At 38.5% G+C, this 18,076-nt stretch overlaps 1 protein-coding gene across 3 annotated transcripts; it reads right to left on the bottom strand.

Moving 5' to 3' along the window:
• Positions 1 to 1,213: 1,213 nt before the first annotated feature.
• On the bottom strand, positions 1,214 to 5,852 carry LOC126786844 (ubiquitin C-terminal hydrolase 13-like). Of its 3 annotated transcripts, none has more exons than XM_050512797.1 (9): positions 5,124 to 5,852; positions 4,927 to 5,046; positions 4,322 to 4,444; positions 3,211 to 3,273; positions 3,041 to 3,129; positions 2,808 to 2,916; positions 2,339 to 2,407; positions 2,101 to 2,252; positions 1,214 to 1,568 (listed from the first exon to the last, which is right to left on the bottom strand). In XM_050512797.1, the coding sequence occupies exons 1-8, from the start codon at positions 5,805 to 5,807 to the stop codon at positions 2,118 to 2,120; spliced, it is 1,392 nt and encodes a 463-aa protein (XP_050368754.1). In that variant the 5' UTR covers positions 5,808 to 5,852; the 3' UTR covers positions 1,214 to 1,568; positions 2,101 to 2,117. The 3 variants fall into 3 exon arrangements, with proteins under 3 accessions (XP_050368754.1, XP_050368755.1, XP_050368756.1); XM_050512798.1 differs by having other exon boundaries at positions 2,101 to 2,225; XM_050512799.1 differs by lacking the exons at positions 1,214 to 1,568; positions 2,101 to 2,252 and having other exon boundaries at positions 2,339 to 2,471.
• Between the last annotated feature and the right edge of the window lie 12,224 nt (positions 5,853 to 18,076).

Below are 18,076 nucleotides of genomic sequence, written 5' to 3'. Positions count from 1 at the left end.
AGTTTTTGAACATAATATGGTATTGTAAAAATAAGGTTCATATAGATTTACCGGAAATACATGTATAAGTGAAGTATGTAATAAACATTGATATTCGATTCTAGTATCTACGATAACTTAAAACATATATTCTCTTCTTTTTGAAGCATCATTAGGCATAGAAGAGGGGCGCGACATCCCTTCCAAAAAAAAAACAGAGAGAAGGGAGAAGAGGGATAGCACTCGATACACATCAGTTTCATATTTGATGATTTTGGTCTAACATGTATATATTTGAGAGTATGCAAGGACGGAGCAGAGAATCAAAACTTCACAATAACGTCAAAGTAAAGAACAGAGGGGTGAAACTGTAATTGGGCACCAAATTTAGTAACTAAAAGTGGGGATAAAAATGGAAAATACACGGTTTCCAAATGAAGTAGATGGCTGAGGAAGAAACCCAGATTGACATGGAAGCTTCGGGATGGAGAGCGAAGCAGTGAGAGCAAGAGCCGAGAAAAATTTTGACGAGTGTTCATCACTACCGAATTTTATACATGGGTCAGTAGCAAGTATGTGATTAAAATCAAAATAAGGACAAAATTGTAATTTCACACAAAACATATGAACAATAACATGAATAGTGTTTGTCAAATTAATATATATACTCGGGATCAAGGTCGTGCGTTGCTGCGGCTTTGTGTTAATGTCAATGTTCATGTTGGAATACTACGTTATTAGGTAGAAAGTAAGCAAGTTGCAGCATAGTTTTTGAACATAATATATGACATTGTATAATTAAGCTTCATACAGATTTACCGGAAAATATACGTATAAGTGAAATATATAATAAACATTGATATTCGATTATAGTATCTAGAGAGCACTGATATTATTGTACCCCGCGGTAACTTGAAACATATATTCTATGTTTTTTAAAACATCATTAGGCAGAAAAAATGGGCGCATACAACTGTAATTGTGCACTAAATTTAGTAATTAAAAGTGGGGACAAAAGCGAAAATACATGGTTTCCAATGATTTAGATAATTGAGGAAACTCTGAGATGGAGAGTGAAGCATGAGAACAAGAGCTGAGAAAAAATTATGATGCGTATTTATCACTACTAGATTTATACATAGATCAGTGGCAAGTATGTGATTAAAATCATAATAAGGACAAAATTGTAATTTACACAAAGCTTATGAACATTAATATCGTACAAACACAGGATTATAAATAGTGCTTGTCAAATTAATATATAGTAAATATCGTACAAACACAGGATTAGAACTACACTGTGTATCAAATTCTTCGGTAATCTTTCATCACTAGTTAACTTTGGTAAATCTACAAACCATACAGCAAATTCTCCAGCAATCTTTCATCACTGCATTAGTCGCATATATCAAAGTGACTGTAGTATTTCTGACAGCAAAAGTTAACTTGCAGTATGCGACTTAAAGTAGACTCAATTAATAAATAAGTTTCCAGTAAGGCGTATATTATTTTCCAGCTAAACTGTTATGCATTCACAATAAGTATTGACTTTTGGTTCGCTGCTGATGTCAGTCACGAGGTCAATCATCCTACAAGAAACAAGAAGACTTTCTTTATCATATACACGGAAATCAAAATCAAAAGGCTACTATTCATTCCATATTGCCACAAGTAGTTGAATAACAATAATCAAAAGCAAAATCTATGTCACACTCATTCCCAACACAACCATACCCACTTTGCAACCCAAACTCTTAATCATATAATTCAAAGAATATCTTATTAACTGCCAATTTTTTTTGTCCCAGTTCACCTCACATTGTTACTCTTCTGATCTAATCTCGAGAAAATCCCAGTATGGCTTTCCAATATAGGTGATTGGTAGTCACAGGTAACATGGAATGGAAACAGGAATTAATGCCTTCTGATCGAAAGAGGATAGATGAAAGAGAATATCCATAGGAAAGCAAGAAAGGATTTAATGCCTTAAATGTCATAACAAAAAAACAATTTAGGCATTATCAGCTAAATCAAACTTCTCACGCAGCTACCAGAGAAAACACAGAACCTAAAAAGAATAGCAGTTTCACGTATACATGGAGAAGGTTTTGAAAGGCTTACTTCAGCATGAGATATAGTCACTGTCTCACTGACTTCAGAAAAGAAGGGAAATCTGGATTCGGGAAACGTCCACCATTATCTACTGCAGTTGGTTTTTGAAAGCAGACAATATCTCCCTCCAGAAGCTGCATATACGACAACACAGAAACCAACTGAAAACCAGAACACCAAAAGAAAGGGATAAATACATGCTTACAAGCAGCATTCCATCCACGAACATTTAGTACTTGGATAATACCTCGATGTCTCGAAATGTAAGATCCATGTCAATGAGGGGACAGATGACCTCGGGTTTAAACTCAAGTTCCTAAGCATTAAAGCACGATTAAGATATATTAGCCTACAACAATATGATGTCAACACCGTCAACCCTGCAGTAATAATAAAAGCTAATTATTGAGAGCTCGACATCAGACAAATTCAATCCAAGGCTCAGTACAATTTTTTAAAGGCCAATACAAGAGAATGTTTAATTCCAAACAAAAACTCAAAAAGGTCTGACCAAGCTTTTAAGATAGAGGAAGGGAAACCATGCTTGTTTGGGTCACATGCAGGGTCTTCTCTCATACATACATGGATACAAAGCATAAACAAATAAATGCACACACCTCTTCTAACTACTAACTACTATCAGCATATACAATGTCGAGCTAATAAAAGTTATCTGCAAAATGTGACAGGAAGCTGACAGGAATGTAATTACTGACCACATAAAGGACGATCTCTTGATCCAGGGAGTAGCCAGAAAGCTTGTTCAATTTCGGTAAGATTTCAGTAGGTTTATCTGTGAGATTCACAAATAGCCTTCCAACATAACTGCCATTATGGAAACAACAAGCTGATATCATGTCTGATATTCTTCATGTTGGTTATGAGTGACAAAATAATAATAATAATAATAATAATAATAATAAGGATCCTTAATAGAATTCACAAGTACCGTAGTTTTTCTGCTTCAGGATCATAAAGTTTAAAGAAGAGAAGAATGACATCTGTTGTCCTGTCAGGTGGAGCGATAGGGTGTCCATCCTAAACAAAGTGCAGAAAATCAGACAATGTTGCAAAGATAATCCATGCAAGGACTAATATTTAGTTGTCAGACAATATTACCGGCCCAAGCTCTAGTTCTAAGAACAAGTCTACTTCTGAGATATCACCAGTCAACTCTTCAACCTTCAATGTGAGGAAGAAAAACAAAATTAAGTTACACATGTGCAACGCTCAATAAATGAACAGAGGCAAACAGATAAAGGACATAAGCTCATCAATGCTTTTTTTTTTCTTGGGAATTTGCAAGGAACTTCATTCATTGATTCAGTTGGGGATAAAAACAACATTATTGATCACTCTTTATACATTATGTATACTGTTTTCTCAGAAATAAAGCATTTAATAATCTCTACATGATGCCTTGAACGAAGATTAGGATGCTGAAGAAAATTATTTCTAAAAGTCTTCAACCAGATTTTTTTTTTAATAATTGGCATTTCCTGCAGAAAAACTTACGAAGATACCATGTTCTAATCAGAAAAAGGTAGCCATAAATATGATATGCTCTCTGACCGACTTCTCAATGAAAATCTCATGTTTGGCCAAGGTAGCAACTAGCCATAACTATAGGGCAACACTGATGAATTTTAAGTTTTAATATAGCAACCAAGATAATGAAGCATTTTTCTAAAACAACATGGATGTAGCGCTCTATGAACCCCTACTCAAAGACAGACCAGAGAATGTAGCTTATTGGCTAGTGTGCGGAAATCATGTAGCACATGAAAAGCACCAAATGAAGATATAGAAATTACACCTGTCCCATAAAAGTTCATCAAAGGAAACAAAGAAAACAGATAGCAGAAAGAAACATCAGCAGCATAAACACGAATGTGTAAATGGAAGGTCTGGACAATTTGTGGGCTTTTTATGTAAATTTGTTACGAGGAAACAAAGAAAATCAAACCCAAGTACAACATGAAAGAACTTAACTGATAACATAGCATTTTTAAGACAGATTGTAACTTGTATGTACTGAAATCATAGCATTTTTTTCCTTTACAGAAGCACACTAGTAAAAGTATCAGATTGTAACTTGTATGTACTGATAACATCTACAAGATGACAATCACCAAACAGATCAGTCAACTATCATCGGAGTCTGACCAAAAGAAATGCATCAAAAAGAACATTAATTACAGACAAAGATATCAGAGCAGAAGATAATTACAGATGCTCTTTCCTCCATAAGTGTCAACCGACGCCATGGGCGATTTTCACTGATTTTACCCTCATCCGATTTCCAGTACCTCTGATATTGTACTGGTATGCCAAACTCCTTCGCAACCTCCTCCTGGATGAATCATTATGGAGAACAATAATGAGTGCAAGACAGAACATAATATCATAGATAATTGTGTAAAACAATATTTTCTAGCATTAAGAGTAGATAGTATTTCTGAAACAGAGTTGTTCAGCTGAGGTCTGATTTAATGCTTATACCACAGAAACATTATCCTAAATTCCTAATTGCATATATTTAATGCTTCTAGTAATATGATATCATGTAACGTAGGCTGCATTAGATTGGTACTTGCATATCTTAGCTGAACTGTAAGATCTTCAATCCTATTTCCTAAACCCGTAAGGAAAATCATCAAACAAAAATGACCAAGTTGAATGAAATTGCGCGCATTGTAACTATGCTGATATCACAGAGAAAAAGATAGCAGAGACAACTCATACAAGAATACGATCCAGATCATATTGATAATCAATTACGATGGAGTCTGAACAAGAAAATAAATCTTATTCATACAGTTAATACTAATGAACCTTAAATTGGTCAAATGGCGTCTCCTTCAAAATACAAAAACTTCTGATTTTCTTATGATCCACAAGGCCGAAAAAGATGTCTTTTCCAATCTGCTCAAAAAGATCCTCCTCCCGGGAAACCTATAATAGTTATATAAATCATCAGAAGCAACAAATGATCAATGCAGCTTGAAATGTATTGAAGAGAGGGTTTGAACCTTTATAGTAGCATACAGGTCTGGATTTTCTTCTCTGTGTTTCTTCAAACCCAAGTCAATGAGCCTCTTGGTCACCTTGTCAAGACCCATTTCACCTGGACCATCTTTATCCATGTTCACCATTAGCCCATCAATAGTCTCTCTCCACCTATCCGGCAAACTATTGATGAGCATCAGAACCTTCAACTCCTCCGGAACTTGAACTCCCTCATTCTCCAGCTCAGCAGCCAAGGAACCCATCTCCTTCACATGCTCATTTACCGATTTGCCCTCCCCGAACTTGTGCTCCATGTAGCGCCTGAACTTGACGAGCCTCCGGAACATTGAGGGTTGAGTGAAGTAGTCCGTGAGGGCCTTCATGAGGGACGCGGCGGTGGGGTGGTGGAGATAAGAGACGTAAACCGTTGCGTCGAGTGTTTCAAGGATGAGCCCGCGGGCGAGGGAGTCGTCGACGAGCCATTTCTGGTGGCGAGCGACGCCAGTTTGAGGGGTTACGGTGGTGGGCTCGGGAGGCTTTGGTTCGGTGAGGACGTAGTCGACGTGGTTCAACTTGAGGACAGACTCAAGCTTGGTCTTCCAGTTGCCGAAATTGGCCTTGCAGTTCAGGACTGAAGTCTCGTCTGAGGTTCTCCACCTATTGGGAATTACGTTACGAGACACCATGTTTTTGATTGAACTCAGCATGGTTTCAACTGAACTGATCACTCTAGTTTGACCGCTGGGTCTGCCTTGCTGCCAAAATTTAGGGATTTGGAGCAGGGTGGGTAGTTTCTATTTATAGGGGATTTCACATCAGGTTATCCGTATAATGAATCGTATCTACATGTCTACGTACAAATTTTAATACGAATTTACAAGACATGAATTTGGTTTGTCCTAGTCGGTGTGTGAATTATTACATTGCGATCTTGAAGCAAAGCACACTTATTTCAACTGTAAGCAGAGCAAAAGATGGCAGGGACAAGAATACAGTCAACTGAATCAAGATTATTTTATAATCGAGTATTCGAGTTTGAATTGAACAAGAAAATTAATCTTAATTAATAATACTAAATTAATGGTGTCTCCTTCAAAAATCAAAATACAAAAAACTATGCTGACTTTTCTTATGATTCACAAGGTCGATCGAAATCAAAGTTTCTCAGGCAACATATAATAGTTAGGGCTTTCCTTTCAAAAAAAAAAGTACCTATATTTGTTATATGAGTCGATCATCATAAGCAAACAATGACGACTAATCAAAGCTGGAAATTAAGTCTTAGATGGTCATTTCTGTTTTTGTTTCCAAACCCTTGTACTAGCGCAAATGAGCGAGCCTCTCAATCACCTTGTCGAGACACATTTCATATGTATCCATGTTCACCAGTCGCCATTCAACCGTCTCTTCCGGCCTTTCCGGCAAACTATTCATCAACATCAAAACCTGCAACTCCTCTAAGACTTTCCACTCCCTCACTGTCTAGCTTTGCAGCCCTGAAAGTCATCTCCTGTACGCGCTCATCTACCGATTTGCCCAGCCGGCGGGCAACTTGTGCTCCACGTAGCGCCTGAACTTGACCAGTCTCCGGACATTGAGGGTTTAGTGAAGTGGTCCATGAGGACCTCCAGGAGGGACGCAGCGCGGCGGTGTTTTCTTTACAATTTCTTGATGTATATATTTTTATATTAGAAACTCATCACAGGAAAATTTTATTAAAAACACTAAGGAAGTGTGTATGATAAAACATTTTAGAATTTCATTGAAATTAATCAAAAAGTAAAAATTTGGCAAAAACATATTTCAAAATATATTAACTAAAGAAGGAAATGAGAAGGGAAAAAATTGCATGATACATTAAATAAGAAATGGAGGACAAAGTGTGTGACCGTGTGGTTAAAGACTTAAAGGGAGAAAAATATAATATATGAGAAAAAAAAAAGACAATTAAAAACTGAGTTAATAACGATTCCTAAGAACATGTACAAGACAACTAACCAACTGAACTAAAGGTTCTTTAAATATTTCCAAGTACTTACATATTATATATTGGTAAGAGATCTTCCACATGCATCCACCACTGACCTACCCCTATTTTATGACCAGGATTCGTATTAGAGAATTTTGAGATCTGATTTATTAATTGAGGGTGGCCTCTATTTAAACAAAGAGGAAAAGTATATTACCCTGCCTTAATCAACCTATACACATTAATATTCTATATATAATAAGTAAACCTACACTTTAACCCTCAATTCCCTCCGTGATTCACGCCAACACTCCCCCTTAAGTTGGTGCATACATATCAACTATGCCAAACTTGCTAAGTGAATCATAAAAGGCCTTTTTAGACACTCATTTTGTGAGCATATCGGCAAGTTGCTCTTCTATAGGAACAAAAAGAAAACTTATGATTTTTGCGTCTAGCTTCTCCTTTATAAAGTGACGATCAACTTCCACATGTTTTGTACGATCATGTTACACAAGATTCTGGGAAATATCAATAGCTGTCTTGTTGTCACATTACAGCTGCATAGCATACTTAGGCTTAATACCCAAATTTTGTAGCAAATTTCTAAGCTATAATAATTCGCACTCCCTGAGCCATATCTTTGTATTCTGCTTCAGCACTAGATCGAGCTACCACTTTTTGTTTCTTACTCTTCCATTTAACAAGTTTACCCCAACAAAGGTAAAGTACCCTGATGTAGATCTCCGAGCTGTTATATTTCCAGCCCAGTCTGCATCCGTGAAGCCACAAACCTCAAGGATATTATTGTGATTAGAGAACATTACTCCTCTCCCTGGAGCTGACTTTAAGTACCTCAAAATCCTTACAACAACATCTATGTGGTCCACACTGAGATTATGCATGAACTGACTCACTACACTCACTGCATACGCAACATCTAGTCTGGTATGTGATAAATAAATCAGACGTCCAACTAGCCTCTGATAACGAGGTTTTTCAATACGCATTTGATATGGATATTCTGCTAACCGATGGTTCTGCTCAATAGGAGTATCAATGGGAGTGTAATCCAGCATACCGGTCTCTATTAGTAGATCAAGGATGTACTTCCTCAGATACAGATAGATACCATCACTTCCCCGGGCTACCTCAATGCCCAAGAAGTACTTGAGTGCTCCTAGGTCTTTCAAATTCTGTGGCTAGCTGTTTTTGTAATCTATCCACCTCAACAATATCATTCCCAGTAACTACCATATCATCAACATATATAATTAGGGTTGTTACATTCCCTTGTTGATGTCTGAGAAATAATGTGTGGTCTGAATTACTCTGTTTGTAGCTAATTATCCTCATGAATTGTGATAATCTTCCAAATCAAGCACGAGGTGACTGTTTAAGACCATACAAAGATTTCCTCAATCTGCATACAAAGTTACTTGGAGAAGCGGCCGCATATCCCGGTGGAAGATCCATGTACACTTCTTCTGTAAGTTCTCCATGAAGGAATGCATTCTTAACATCAAACTGTCTAAGTGGCCAGTTTAAGCTAACAGCACAAGAGAGCAAAACTAGAATAGTGCTCATATTTGCAACATGTGCAAATGTCTCATCATAGTCTATGTCATATATCTGGGTGAACCATTTTGCTACTAGGCGTGTTTTATACCAGCTCACTGAGCCATCTGGATTATGCTTCACTGTAAACACTCAACGACATCCTACAGTCTTTTTGCCATGTGGTAGAGATACAAGTTCCTAAGTATTGTTCTTTTGTAATGCTTCAATCTCTTCCTCCATTACTTTCCTCCATTTTGGATCTCTCAATGCATCCTGAACTTTGTTAGGTACTGATATAGTAGATATTTGATTCACAAATGATTCTTATGACTTATACAATCTTTTAGTAAACATAAAATTTTCCACACGATACTTAGTTTTAGCCTGAAGGGTAGGTTCATATTTTTTTGTTGGCTGACCCCGAGTAGACCTATTTGGCAAGACATATTGTCTGCTATTAGCCTCATTAGTATTAGTCCCAATAGAATGACTAACCTCAGATGAGTGATCTTCCGTACCAGGAGAGCATTGGTCAGGTGTATAAACAGTAGTACGAGAGTCATGAGGGGCAGTTGTGTTGTCATCTTCTGGTACCTGAATCTCTGGAGTGACTATACCGGAATCACTCGGTGGTGCATGTATAGCGGACACATTGGTAATCTCAATTGATCCTGTCACCATATCTACTGGCTTACTTTTCTCCCCGTCTCCATGATACATCTCTTCAAAGTATGAATTCTCCCCTTGAAGAGTAGTATCGGAAGAGGGAAAATAACTCATGTCCTCAAAGAAAGTAACATCCATAGTGACATAGTACTTCCTGGTAGGCGGATGATAGCACCGGTACCCTTTCTGATGTCCGCCATACCCAACAAACACACATTTAACGGCCAGGGTATCCAACTTAGATCTCTGGTGTTTTGGAAGATGGACAAAAGCAACACAACCGAAAGCACGGGCAAGAAGATTATGAAAAAAGAGTAAGGAGACATGAGATGCAAGCACCTCATATGGAACTTTTCCTTGAAGGACACGAGAGGGAAGACGATTAATGAGGTGGGCGGAAGTTATGACAGCATCACCCCAAAGGTATTTGAGCATATGGGCACTAAAAAGAATACACCGAGCCATGTCAAGTAAATGACGATTTTCCTTTCAGAAACTCCATTCTGCTCATGTGTATAAGGTCACGCTATTTGATGAACAATTTCGTGTGTGCAAAGGAACTCCTGAAAGACATGATTCACATATTCCCCCCCCATTATCAGAACGAAGAACTCTAACTGTGGCATTATATTTTGTTTGGACAGTGGTATAGAAGGCTTGAAAAGCGTGAAAAACCTCATCTTTAGTTTTGAGGAGAACAATTCATGAAAGACGGGTTCAATCATCAATAAATGACACATAATACCGCATCCATGACACAGTAGATTCTTTGGAGGGTCCCCAAATATCAGAATGAATTAATTCGAAAGGAATAATACGTTTAATAGAAGTACTAGGGGAATAAGTAGAACGACGACTCTTGCCCAAAACACATGTCTCACAACGTAAAAGTGACTCATCCACACTAATAAACAAAGTAGGCATATATTTTTTTCATAACACTAAAAGATTGATGCCCTAAGCGACGATGCCATAACAAAACTTCACTTAGCTTGTCAGAAGTGAAGATTAAAGCGGTCCGAGACTGTGCCCCTGGTTTCTCCCCCGCATATGTCTGATCCAGATGAAACAACCGGCCCCTCAGATACCCCGACCAATTAACTCCCCGGTGAGAAGATCCTGAAATATCACATACATAGGAAAAAATGTCACATAGCACTTGGCGTCAGCGTTCAATTGGGGAACATATATCAAATGATGAGATAAAACAGGTACATAGAGCACATTGTGAAGCTCTATTGTGGGGGTAATACGAACTGACCATTTTCCTAATACGTGGAATGCCTCACCATTAGCATTAGTAACATAGGATACTAGTGGAGGAGACAATATAGTAAAATAAGATTTGTCATAAGTCATATGATCAGACGCACCCGAATCAATAATCCATGTATCAACACCAACAAAGTGAGAAATATTTAAAGCCATACCAATTTCTGCAACTACCAGCTATGGATGCGGTAGGTATTGCTCCGCCTGCTGTATGATGATCCTATCCAACCACACCATAGAGATCAGATTCCAAGACGAATTGGATAGCTGCTTTCGCCTTGGGATGATAATTAGGCCGCTTAGGCCGAAGGTGTGGATACAGCTTCCAACAGGTCGCACGAGTATGGTTAGTATCATGACAATAAGAGCAAGGAGGGCGGGCTGATTCCCGAAGCCTGGTGGTGGTCCTCGCTGATGAAGTGGAGCTGAAGTGGTCTGCTAAAGGGGTGGTGCTGAAGATCTAGTACGAACAGTAAGGCTGGAAACTTCAACTTGTGTCTGATGAATGCTCTCCCGGTGAGATTCATCCTTACGGATATATGTAAAAGCTGTAAGTAGGCTAGGGGGTTCGCTCTGTCGGAGCAATTCCCCTTTCGCACTGTTATGCTTGGCATCAAGACCTTTTAGGAAATGGTAAACTCGCTCAAACTCCTTCTCACGCTGGTACCAAAGAATATCCTCCTGATGTTTGATCATGCAATGACGTTTCACATCAATCTCAGCCCAAATATTTTTTTAGTTTGGTGAAATATTGCGCCATCGGTTGTCCATTTTGTTGCATCACCAAAGCGGTGCACATTAACTCATGAACCTGTATGAAATCAGAGTCATTAGTATATAAGCCTTTAAGTGTCAGCCATATTGCCTGCGCAGTGTTACATGCCTCCACCAGATCAATTATTTATTCATTCATAGCTTTCCACAAGACTGACATCACAAGGCCATCATCGTCGTCCCACTTAGTGTAGGCAATAATATCATCTGCACTAGGAGCCGTAGTTACTCCGGTCATATGTCTCATCTTGTGCATGCCTCGAAGATGAGCCGTCATAAGTCGCTTCCATTCACGAAAATTGGTCCCATTGAGTTTAGTTCACCCAAAGGACCCACTGTCAGAACTCTTGACAGATAATTCAAATTTCGGAATATCAGCTTCGTCTCCAGAACCTATTGAAAATGAATTTGAAACAATCAAGAATTATGCAGCGGAATTACCAAACAACTGATATAAACCTGTCTTGGATGCACGTGCACTGTCGGTGAACCTACACTGACAATCAAGACTACCAATTCTGGGCCGGGTCAGATCCGGTTCGTCCGAGTTGGGTCAGGTCGAATCTGGGTCGAGTCGGGTCCGGATCGGGTCGAATTTGGGCCGGGCCGGACCGGGCAGGTCGGATCCAAATCCGGAGCTCGGCAGCGGCGATTTCAAAGGCGAATACGACGGCTTGATGTGGCGGCGCTGGTGGAGAGGAGGAGAGCTCGACGTTGCGGCTCTGGTGGAGGATAGAGATGTCGCGGTGGAACACTTGCAGCGGCGGAAACGAAAGGAGAGGAAGAGAGCTCGACGCGGCGGCTCTGGTGGAGGATAGAGATGTCGCCGGTGGAACGCTTGCAGCGGCGGAAACGAAAGGAGAGGAGGAGAGCTCGACGCGAAGGCAGTGGCGGAGCGAGATGTCGTCGGAGCGAGATCGAGGCGGGGAGGAGATCGGAGACCGGCTGTAATGCAGTCCCTCGAGGAGGAGCACATCGGGAGATCAGGTGAGCACGTCAGGAGTTGGGTGAGCTGGGCGAGGATGCGGGGACGAGTCTGGTATACCGACTGATTATGCTTGCAGTGGTGCAATTGGCTTGCTATCGTTGCCGAACCGCAAGGCTTGTGGCTTGCTGACGTCGCCGACGAGCTCCAGGGAGGGTGGCAGCAAGCTCAGCTGACGAGCTCGCACCAAAAAACCGCAAAAAACAAACCCAGAAAAAACAGAGCACTGCTCTGATACCAAGAGGAAAAGTATATTACACTGCCTTAATCAACCTATACACACTAATATCCTATATATAATTAGTAAACCTACATTTTAACTTTCAATTCCCCCGTGATTCACGCCAACAATCAATTTATATTACACTAGCCTCGTGAGACACACTCCGTGTATGTTACTATTTGACTTTTTCTTTATTTCTATTATTAGACGTTGTAGGAAAATAAAACAAAAATTTAAATTTAATGAAAATAAATAAAATGATAATGAGTAATTTACGTACTTATATTTACAATAGTGGTTTTCTCCTTATTGTTCTGTAGAAATCATCATTATATAAGTTATTTTCACTTTTATAATCTGTAAATTATAATCATATTCTTAGCACTATATCTAGACATGATTTAGAAATATATAAATTATGAACATTTTAAATAATTCAAAAATTTAATCACGAAACTTCTCAATATACTTTATTAATAGAAGATTAATGGATTTGACACCACCACCGTGGTGTTTTAAAAAAGTAAAACTTATATATATTAAAATCTTGACTAGCACATGATGCCAATCCATATGCAAAATCATACAGTGAACGATGAACGGTCGCAGGTCGCTTAGTACGTATTTGGTGAAAGATCATTTCCCAACTCTTATTCGCTTCCCACTTTGGGCGGGAGTCCTACAAAAAATGAAAATTATATTATTGCATTTGTTCAACATTAAAGCATATGCATATCCAAAACACCAGATATACGCAATGGCGGCAATGCACTAAATTGCACTATTGAAACCTTAATCAGTGACTCAGTGTTGTCTGGAACTGGAACTACTGTAGGTAAATAAAATGTGCATCTTACATGTTTAATACTGGTAAGAAGTTGTCTGTTATGATCACTCTTTTGGTTCTCCAGTCCTAGATATTCATCACAATCACAAGAAGCTTCTCTTCTCTATACAGGCAGATGAAGAACAAAGTGAAGAACACAAGTATATTAAAAGAGAAGAGCGAAATTAATAACATATCACTGAATCTCTTATATACTCACCTGAAACCAACTAGATATCACCTCCTAGCCAGGAAGATATCTTACACGGCCTAGGGAAATAAAAGCAAATTTCCACTGGCATAGGGAATTGATAAAGTTATTATCTTAGCTAGTCGAATATGATATGCAATCTTAGGTGAAATGAAAGAAGATTAAAGGTCAGTAGACAATAAACCACAGTCCACAGACACGCACTTTCTGAAATCAGTGAAGTTATATATATCTATTATCTAATCAAAGCATGAAAGTATATACATTTGTAAGAGTAAAATTGTAATACCCCGAAAAATTCATATATAATTTCCAATGAGTTCCCGGATATTATTAAGTTGGTTATTGTCCAATTTTATTAGCCGAGAATGAAAACGAAAGGGTTTGAAATATTGTTTGTTCAGAAACATTCAATTTGACGAGTCTAAGAGTTGACTTTTGACTCATTTGGTTTCTTAGAAAACTTCTTACATGAAAGTCGTAGAGCTCGTCGATACGAATTCGGGGACACGTGACACGCCTAAATCGGAGTTCGTATGAAGAAGTTACGAATCAAAAGATATTTGGACATTTTTGGAAAATAGTATAAATAAGGGAATTAAAGAGAAAAATGGAGAAAAATCAGAAATTTCGGATCGGGTACTGTTCATACATGAAAATCCCAGATTTTTCTCTCTTTGAGTAACTGACTTTGGGCCGCGGGATCTCCGTCGTCCGGCCACCATAGAGCGGCGCACCGGTTACGTTTGAAAGATTGATGCATCTCCTGTCGATTGGTGGTAGCGCCACCCGCCATCTCGCCACCGTTTAGGAGCGGTGAAGCCCGGAAGTTCTCCCGAAAAAGCATATTTCGCCGAACTTCAACTCGTCGGATCTCCCTCCTTCGGCAACCAATCGGTACGATTCTTGTCCCATTTTGAAGGTCTCATTCCATACTACAAACCCTTCAAACGACTTAACCCCAATCGTTGTGTGCTAGGAGAATCGAAGAAAAGAAATCCTAGGTTTATAAATTGGGGCTTTTCGGTTCTTGTTAAATTGAAGTGTTTAAGCTCAGAATTAGACTTTGTGGTGAACTAGGAAGTTGTTAGGAATGTTATTTAGATTGTGGTGGTGAAATTTGATGGTTATTGGTGGCGGTCAGTGAACAATGACGCCGCATGAATAGTACTATGAACAGTGTTTTGGTAAACAGTGGCTTTGACCAGTGTTTGGTAAATCCGTAACTGTGAATAGTGTTTTGGTAATACAGTAACTATGAACAATATTTTAGTAAAACAGTACATTGGAACATTGATGAGTAAAACAGTAAAATATGAATAGTGTTCTGTGAACAATGTTTTATGAACAACATTTAGTTGTACTGAAAATCGTCACTTGATATTTTACGTATCGTTTTCTATGCATTTATCATGCTATTAGGTGACTGACGAAACAAGTGAGGAAATTACTTTCGGTGTCGTGGAAGTTGCACGCACGAAAGAAGGTGAGTAAAATCTCACAGTGACGAATCTACCCTTGCGGAGATTCATGATTATGCTAAATTTAAAAGAATGAACTATGATAAGTATATGATTATTATGATATAGTGGATTGTGTATGTGTATAATTGGTAAAATAGGTACATATATATGGTTTGCTATATTATATACTGTCGTAATTTCCGTTTGCAAATGAGTTCATTATAGCGTTGATGTTTATTATTTGAGCATTTCGATTGATTTGTACAATATCATGCGATGATTATTTGTACGTGGTTTTAACTTGAGTTATGTTAAAACGTTTTTCTGGTCTAGGGACCAGTCTTCAGACGTGTTGGCATGTTGGGACCTAGCCTTGGCCGGGTGACAATTACGATTCAGTTAGAGCTCTAGTCTGTTTGCCGGGTACTAACATGTGGGGTAACAGAGGTGTACTAGCGCTTAGAGTACCTATATTTTGGATATTGGGTAGCGAGAGGTTGCCCAATGTCGGGCGGCGTACTAACATGAGGGGTAACAGAAGTGTACCTGCGCTCATGAGTACCCGTATTATAAATGTATTTGGGTAAACAGAGGGGTTGCCCGATTTCTCATGAGCACTTATATTTTCAGATATTATTGGACAACCAGATGAGCCGTCCAATGACTCATGAGTACATTTATAATTAAATGTTTTCAGTATTTTTCTTTTGGATATTTGGTAGCGATAGGTTGCCCAATGTCGGAAGGCGTACTAACATGAGGAGTAACAGAGGTGTACCAGCGCTCATGAGTACCAGTATTATAAATGTATTTGGGTAAACAGAGGCATTGCCCGATTTCTCATGAGCACTTATATTTTCAGATATTATTGGACAACCAGATGGGCCGTCCAATGACTCATGAGTACATTTATAATTAAATGTTTTTAGTAGTTTTCTTTTGTATTTATACACGAGTTATATAGTTGTTTTACTCATACGAGCTGCAAAGCTTATCGGGTTTGTGTTTACAATCCCGGTGCACCTATTCGATCGTGTAGGGGATAGTTCTGCATGTGTGGATTAGCAGAATTAGAGGGCTTTCGCTGAAGATTGTCGGAGATTTCTTTCTGCTGTTAGAGGTGAGGATTGAGTGAATTTTACATTTCCATTGGTTGTGTATTATTCAAGTCGACTGAGTCATGATGTGGACTCAGTTTCGATATACTGTTATGATAAGATGATTTCAATATGCTTGAGATTGTTTTAGAGTTTTCATGGCTTCAAATTCAAATTTTTATCATTCGAAATTCGGGATCGTGACAGCTGGTATCAGAGCGTAGGTTGCGTATTTGGTGATCTATCAATATCATCCAGGACCGATGGCCCGACTGCAGCGGACCCTCATTACATGCTCTTCGGTATTGATATGTCGATGGGTACACAAGAGTATTAGGAGCCACAGCTGAAGGTTTGGTCCTCTGAGTAGAAGTACTGTGATACTTCGATGATTCATCTTCCCTATAAATATCTTGGTTAATAGCGGGACACATGATAGACTCTTGGTTAGAACGTCTATAATAAACCGTATAAAACATCATCGTTAGTATAGAATAAGCAGGAATCGTTCAGTCCGGGGAATCAAAGGGGACTCAAAACTTATCATGTTATTGGGGGATTTGAGTTGGATTCTAAAACTACTACTTAAAATAAATCATAAATTACTTATATACAATTGATCTACCACTCATCGCATAACCAAAACACGAATTCTACTCAAGAAACATGTATGACACGCATAGAACAACATATAGGCAACAAATATTTTCGATTATTTCTAAGTCCATTTCAATTCCAATTCTAATTAGAGTCCGAAGCGGTTCATTTAATCGTTAAGACTTCTTAAATATTTAGAATCGACGAAGCGTTCAATCCTAAACATATGCTAAAAAGAGTTCAACATAACGAAGCATTCTAGTTAAACAACAAGGTAGCACATAAGCACATTAAGTCGAATTGGAGACATGTAAGCAAGCATGGCGTCACTCATCTTGATTAAACATGCAAATTCCTAGAACTATCACAACCCTAAACAAGTATCAATAATTGAAACACGAAGCGCATACTCAATCAAAGAATACTTTGGTGAATGAAATCGCAACCTTAGGAGAACCATGGCCTTGGCTTCCTCAAGCATTGATTTAGATGTACAAATTCAAGGAATAAATCGAAATAAAACCTAAATTAATTTCGAAAATCCTACTGCCCATAGCAATTATACACGGCATAAACACATATTCAAGAGTTCATACAATCAAAACATAAAACCAAAGAAGTTTGAATTTATATTCTTCATATATAAAACCGAAAATAACATCCAAGAATTCATACAATAAAATCGAAAATTTCAGAAAATAAAAAGAAAGATTACAAGCCATGGATGAATCACACATTAGAAATCTTCTAGGATGAATCAAGGATGAATTCGAATTGGTGGAGGAGGAAGATGAGCACGGTTTGGTGATGATGGATGAAGGTTTTTGGCTTGAATTTTCTGGATTATTTAGGCAACAATTCGGCTTTGTTTGTGAGAGAATAGAGATGCCAAATATCAAGGGAGGCCATGCCTTTTATAGAGGAAGGAGGAGAGAAGGGGCTGTTAGGGTTTTGAATGGGCTGATCCATGTATGTACGGCTAGGATCTTTTCCCTTTAATTACATCGAATGGCTGCCCCTCTTTTTCTTGTAGAACAAGCTCTTATCTCCTTATTTCTGTAGGGTTACACGGCATGGGCTGGGCTCTCCTTCTCATGGGCTGATTGCTAGGCACGGCAAAGTATTCTTTCACAAGCTCAAGAATTAATCACGGATTGGACTCTTTTTCCCTTGCACGGCTTCTCTTTAAATTCCTTGAATTATCTCTTCAGATCTGAAAATAAGAAAAGAAAAACATACGTAAGAGATAATTCTTTCGAAAATTATGTCTTAATCTAGACATTTGTTGTCTTAAAAAGACACATGTAATAGATGAACTCAACTAGATTAGGAA

The sequence above is a fragment of the Argentina anserina genome, chromosome 3 (genome assembly GCF_933775445.1).
Source record: "Argentina anserina chromosome 3, drPotAnse1.1, whole genome shotgun sequence".
In the NCBI taxonomy this organism is placed as follows: Eukaryota; Viridiplantae; Streptophyta; class Magnoliopsida; order Rosales; family Rosaceae; genus Argentina; species Argentina anserina.
Note: the sequence above shows the minus strand (reverse complement) of the source record. Positions and strands in the feature narration are given on the sequence as shown.

What these genes read in the sequence shown, in the direction of transcription:
- LOC126786844 (XM_050512797.1), bottom strand. Translation starts at nt 5,807, where the DNA reads ATGCTGAGTTCAATCAAAAACATGGTGTCTCGTAACGTAATTCCCAAT. An exon ending in CGCCATTTGACCAATTTAAG is followed by an intron (nt 4,445 to 4,926) that starts GTTCATTAGTAT and finishes TGATTCATCCAG; the next exon opens with GAGGAGGTTGCGAAGGAGTT. An exon ending in AAGAGATCGTCCTTTATGTG is followed by an intron (nt 2,408 to 2,807) that starts GTCAGTAATTAC and finishes TTTAATGCTTAG; the next exon opens with GAACTTGAGTTTAAACCCGA.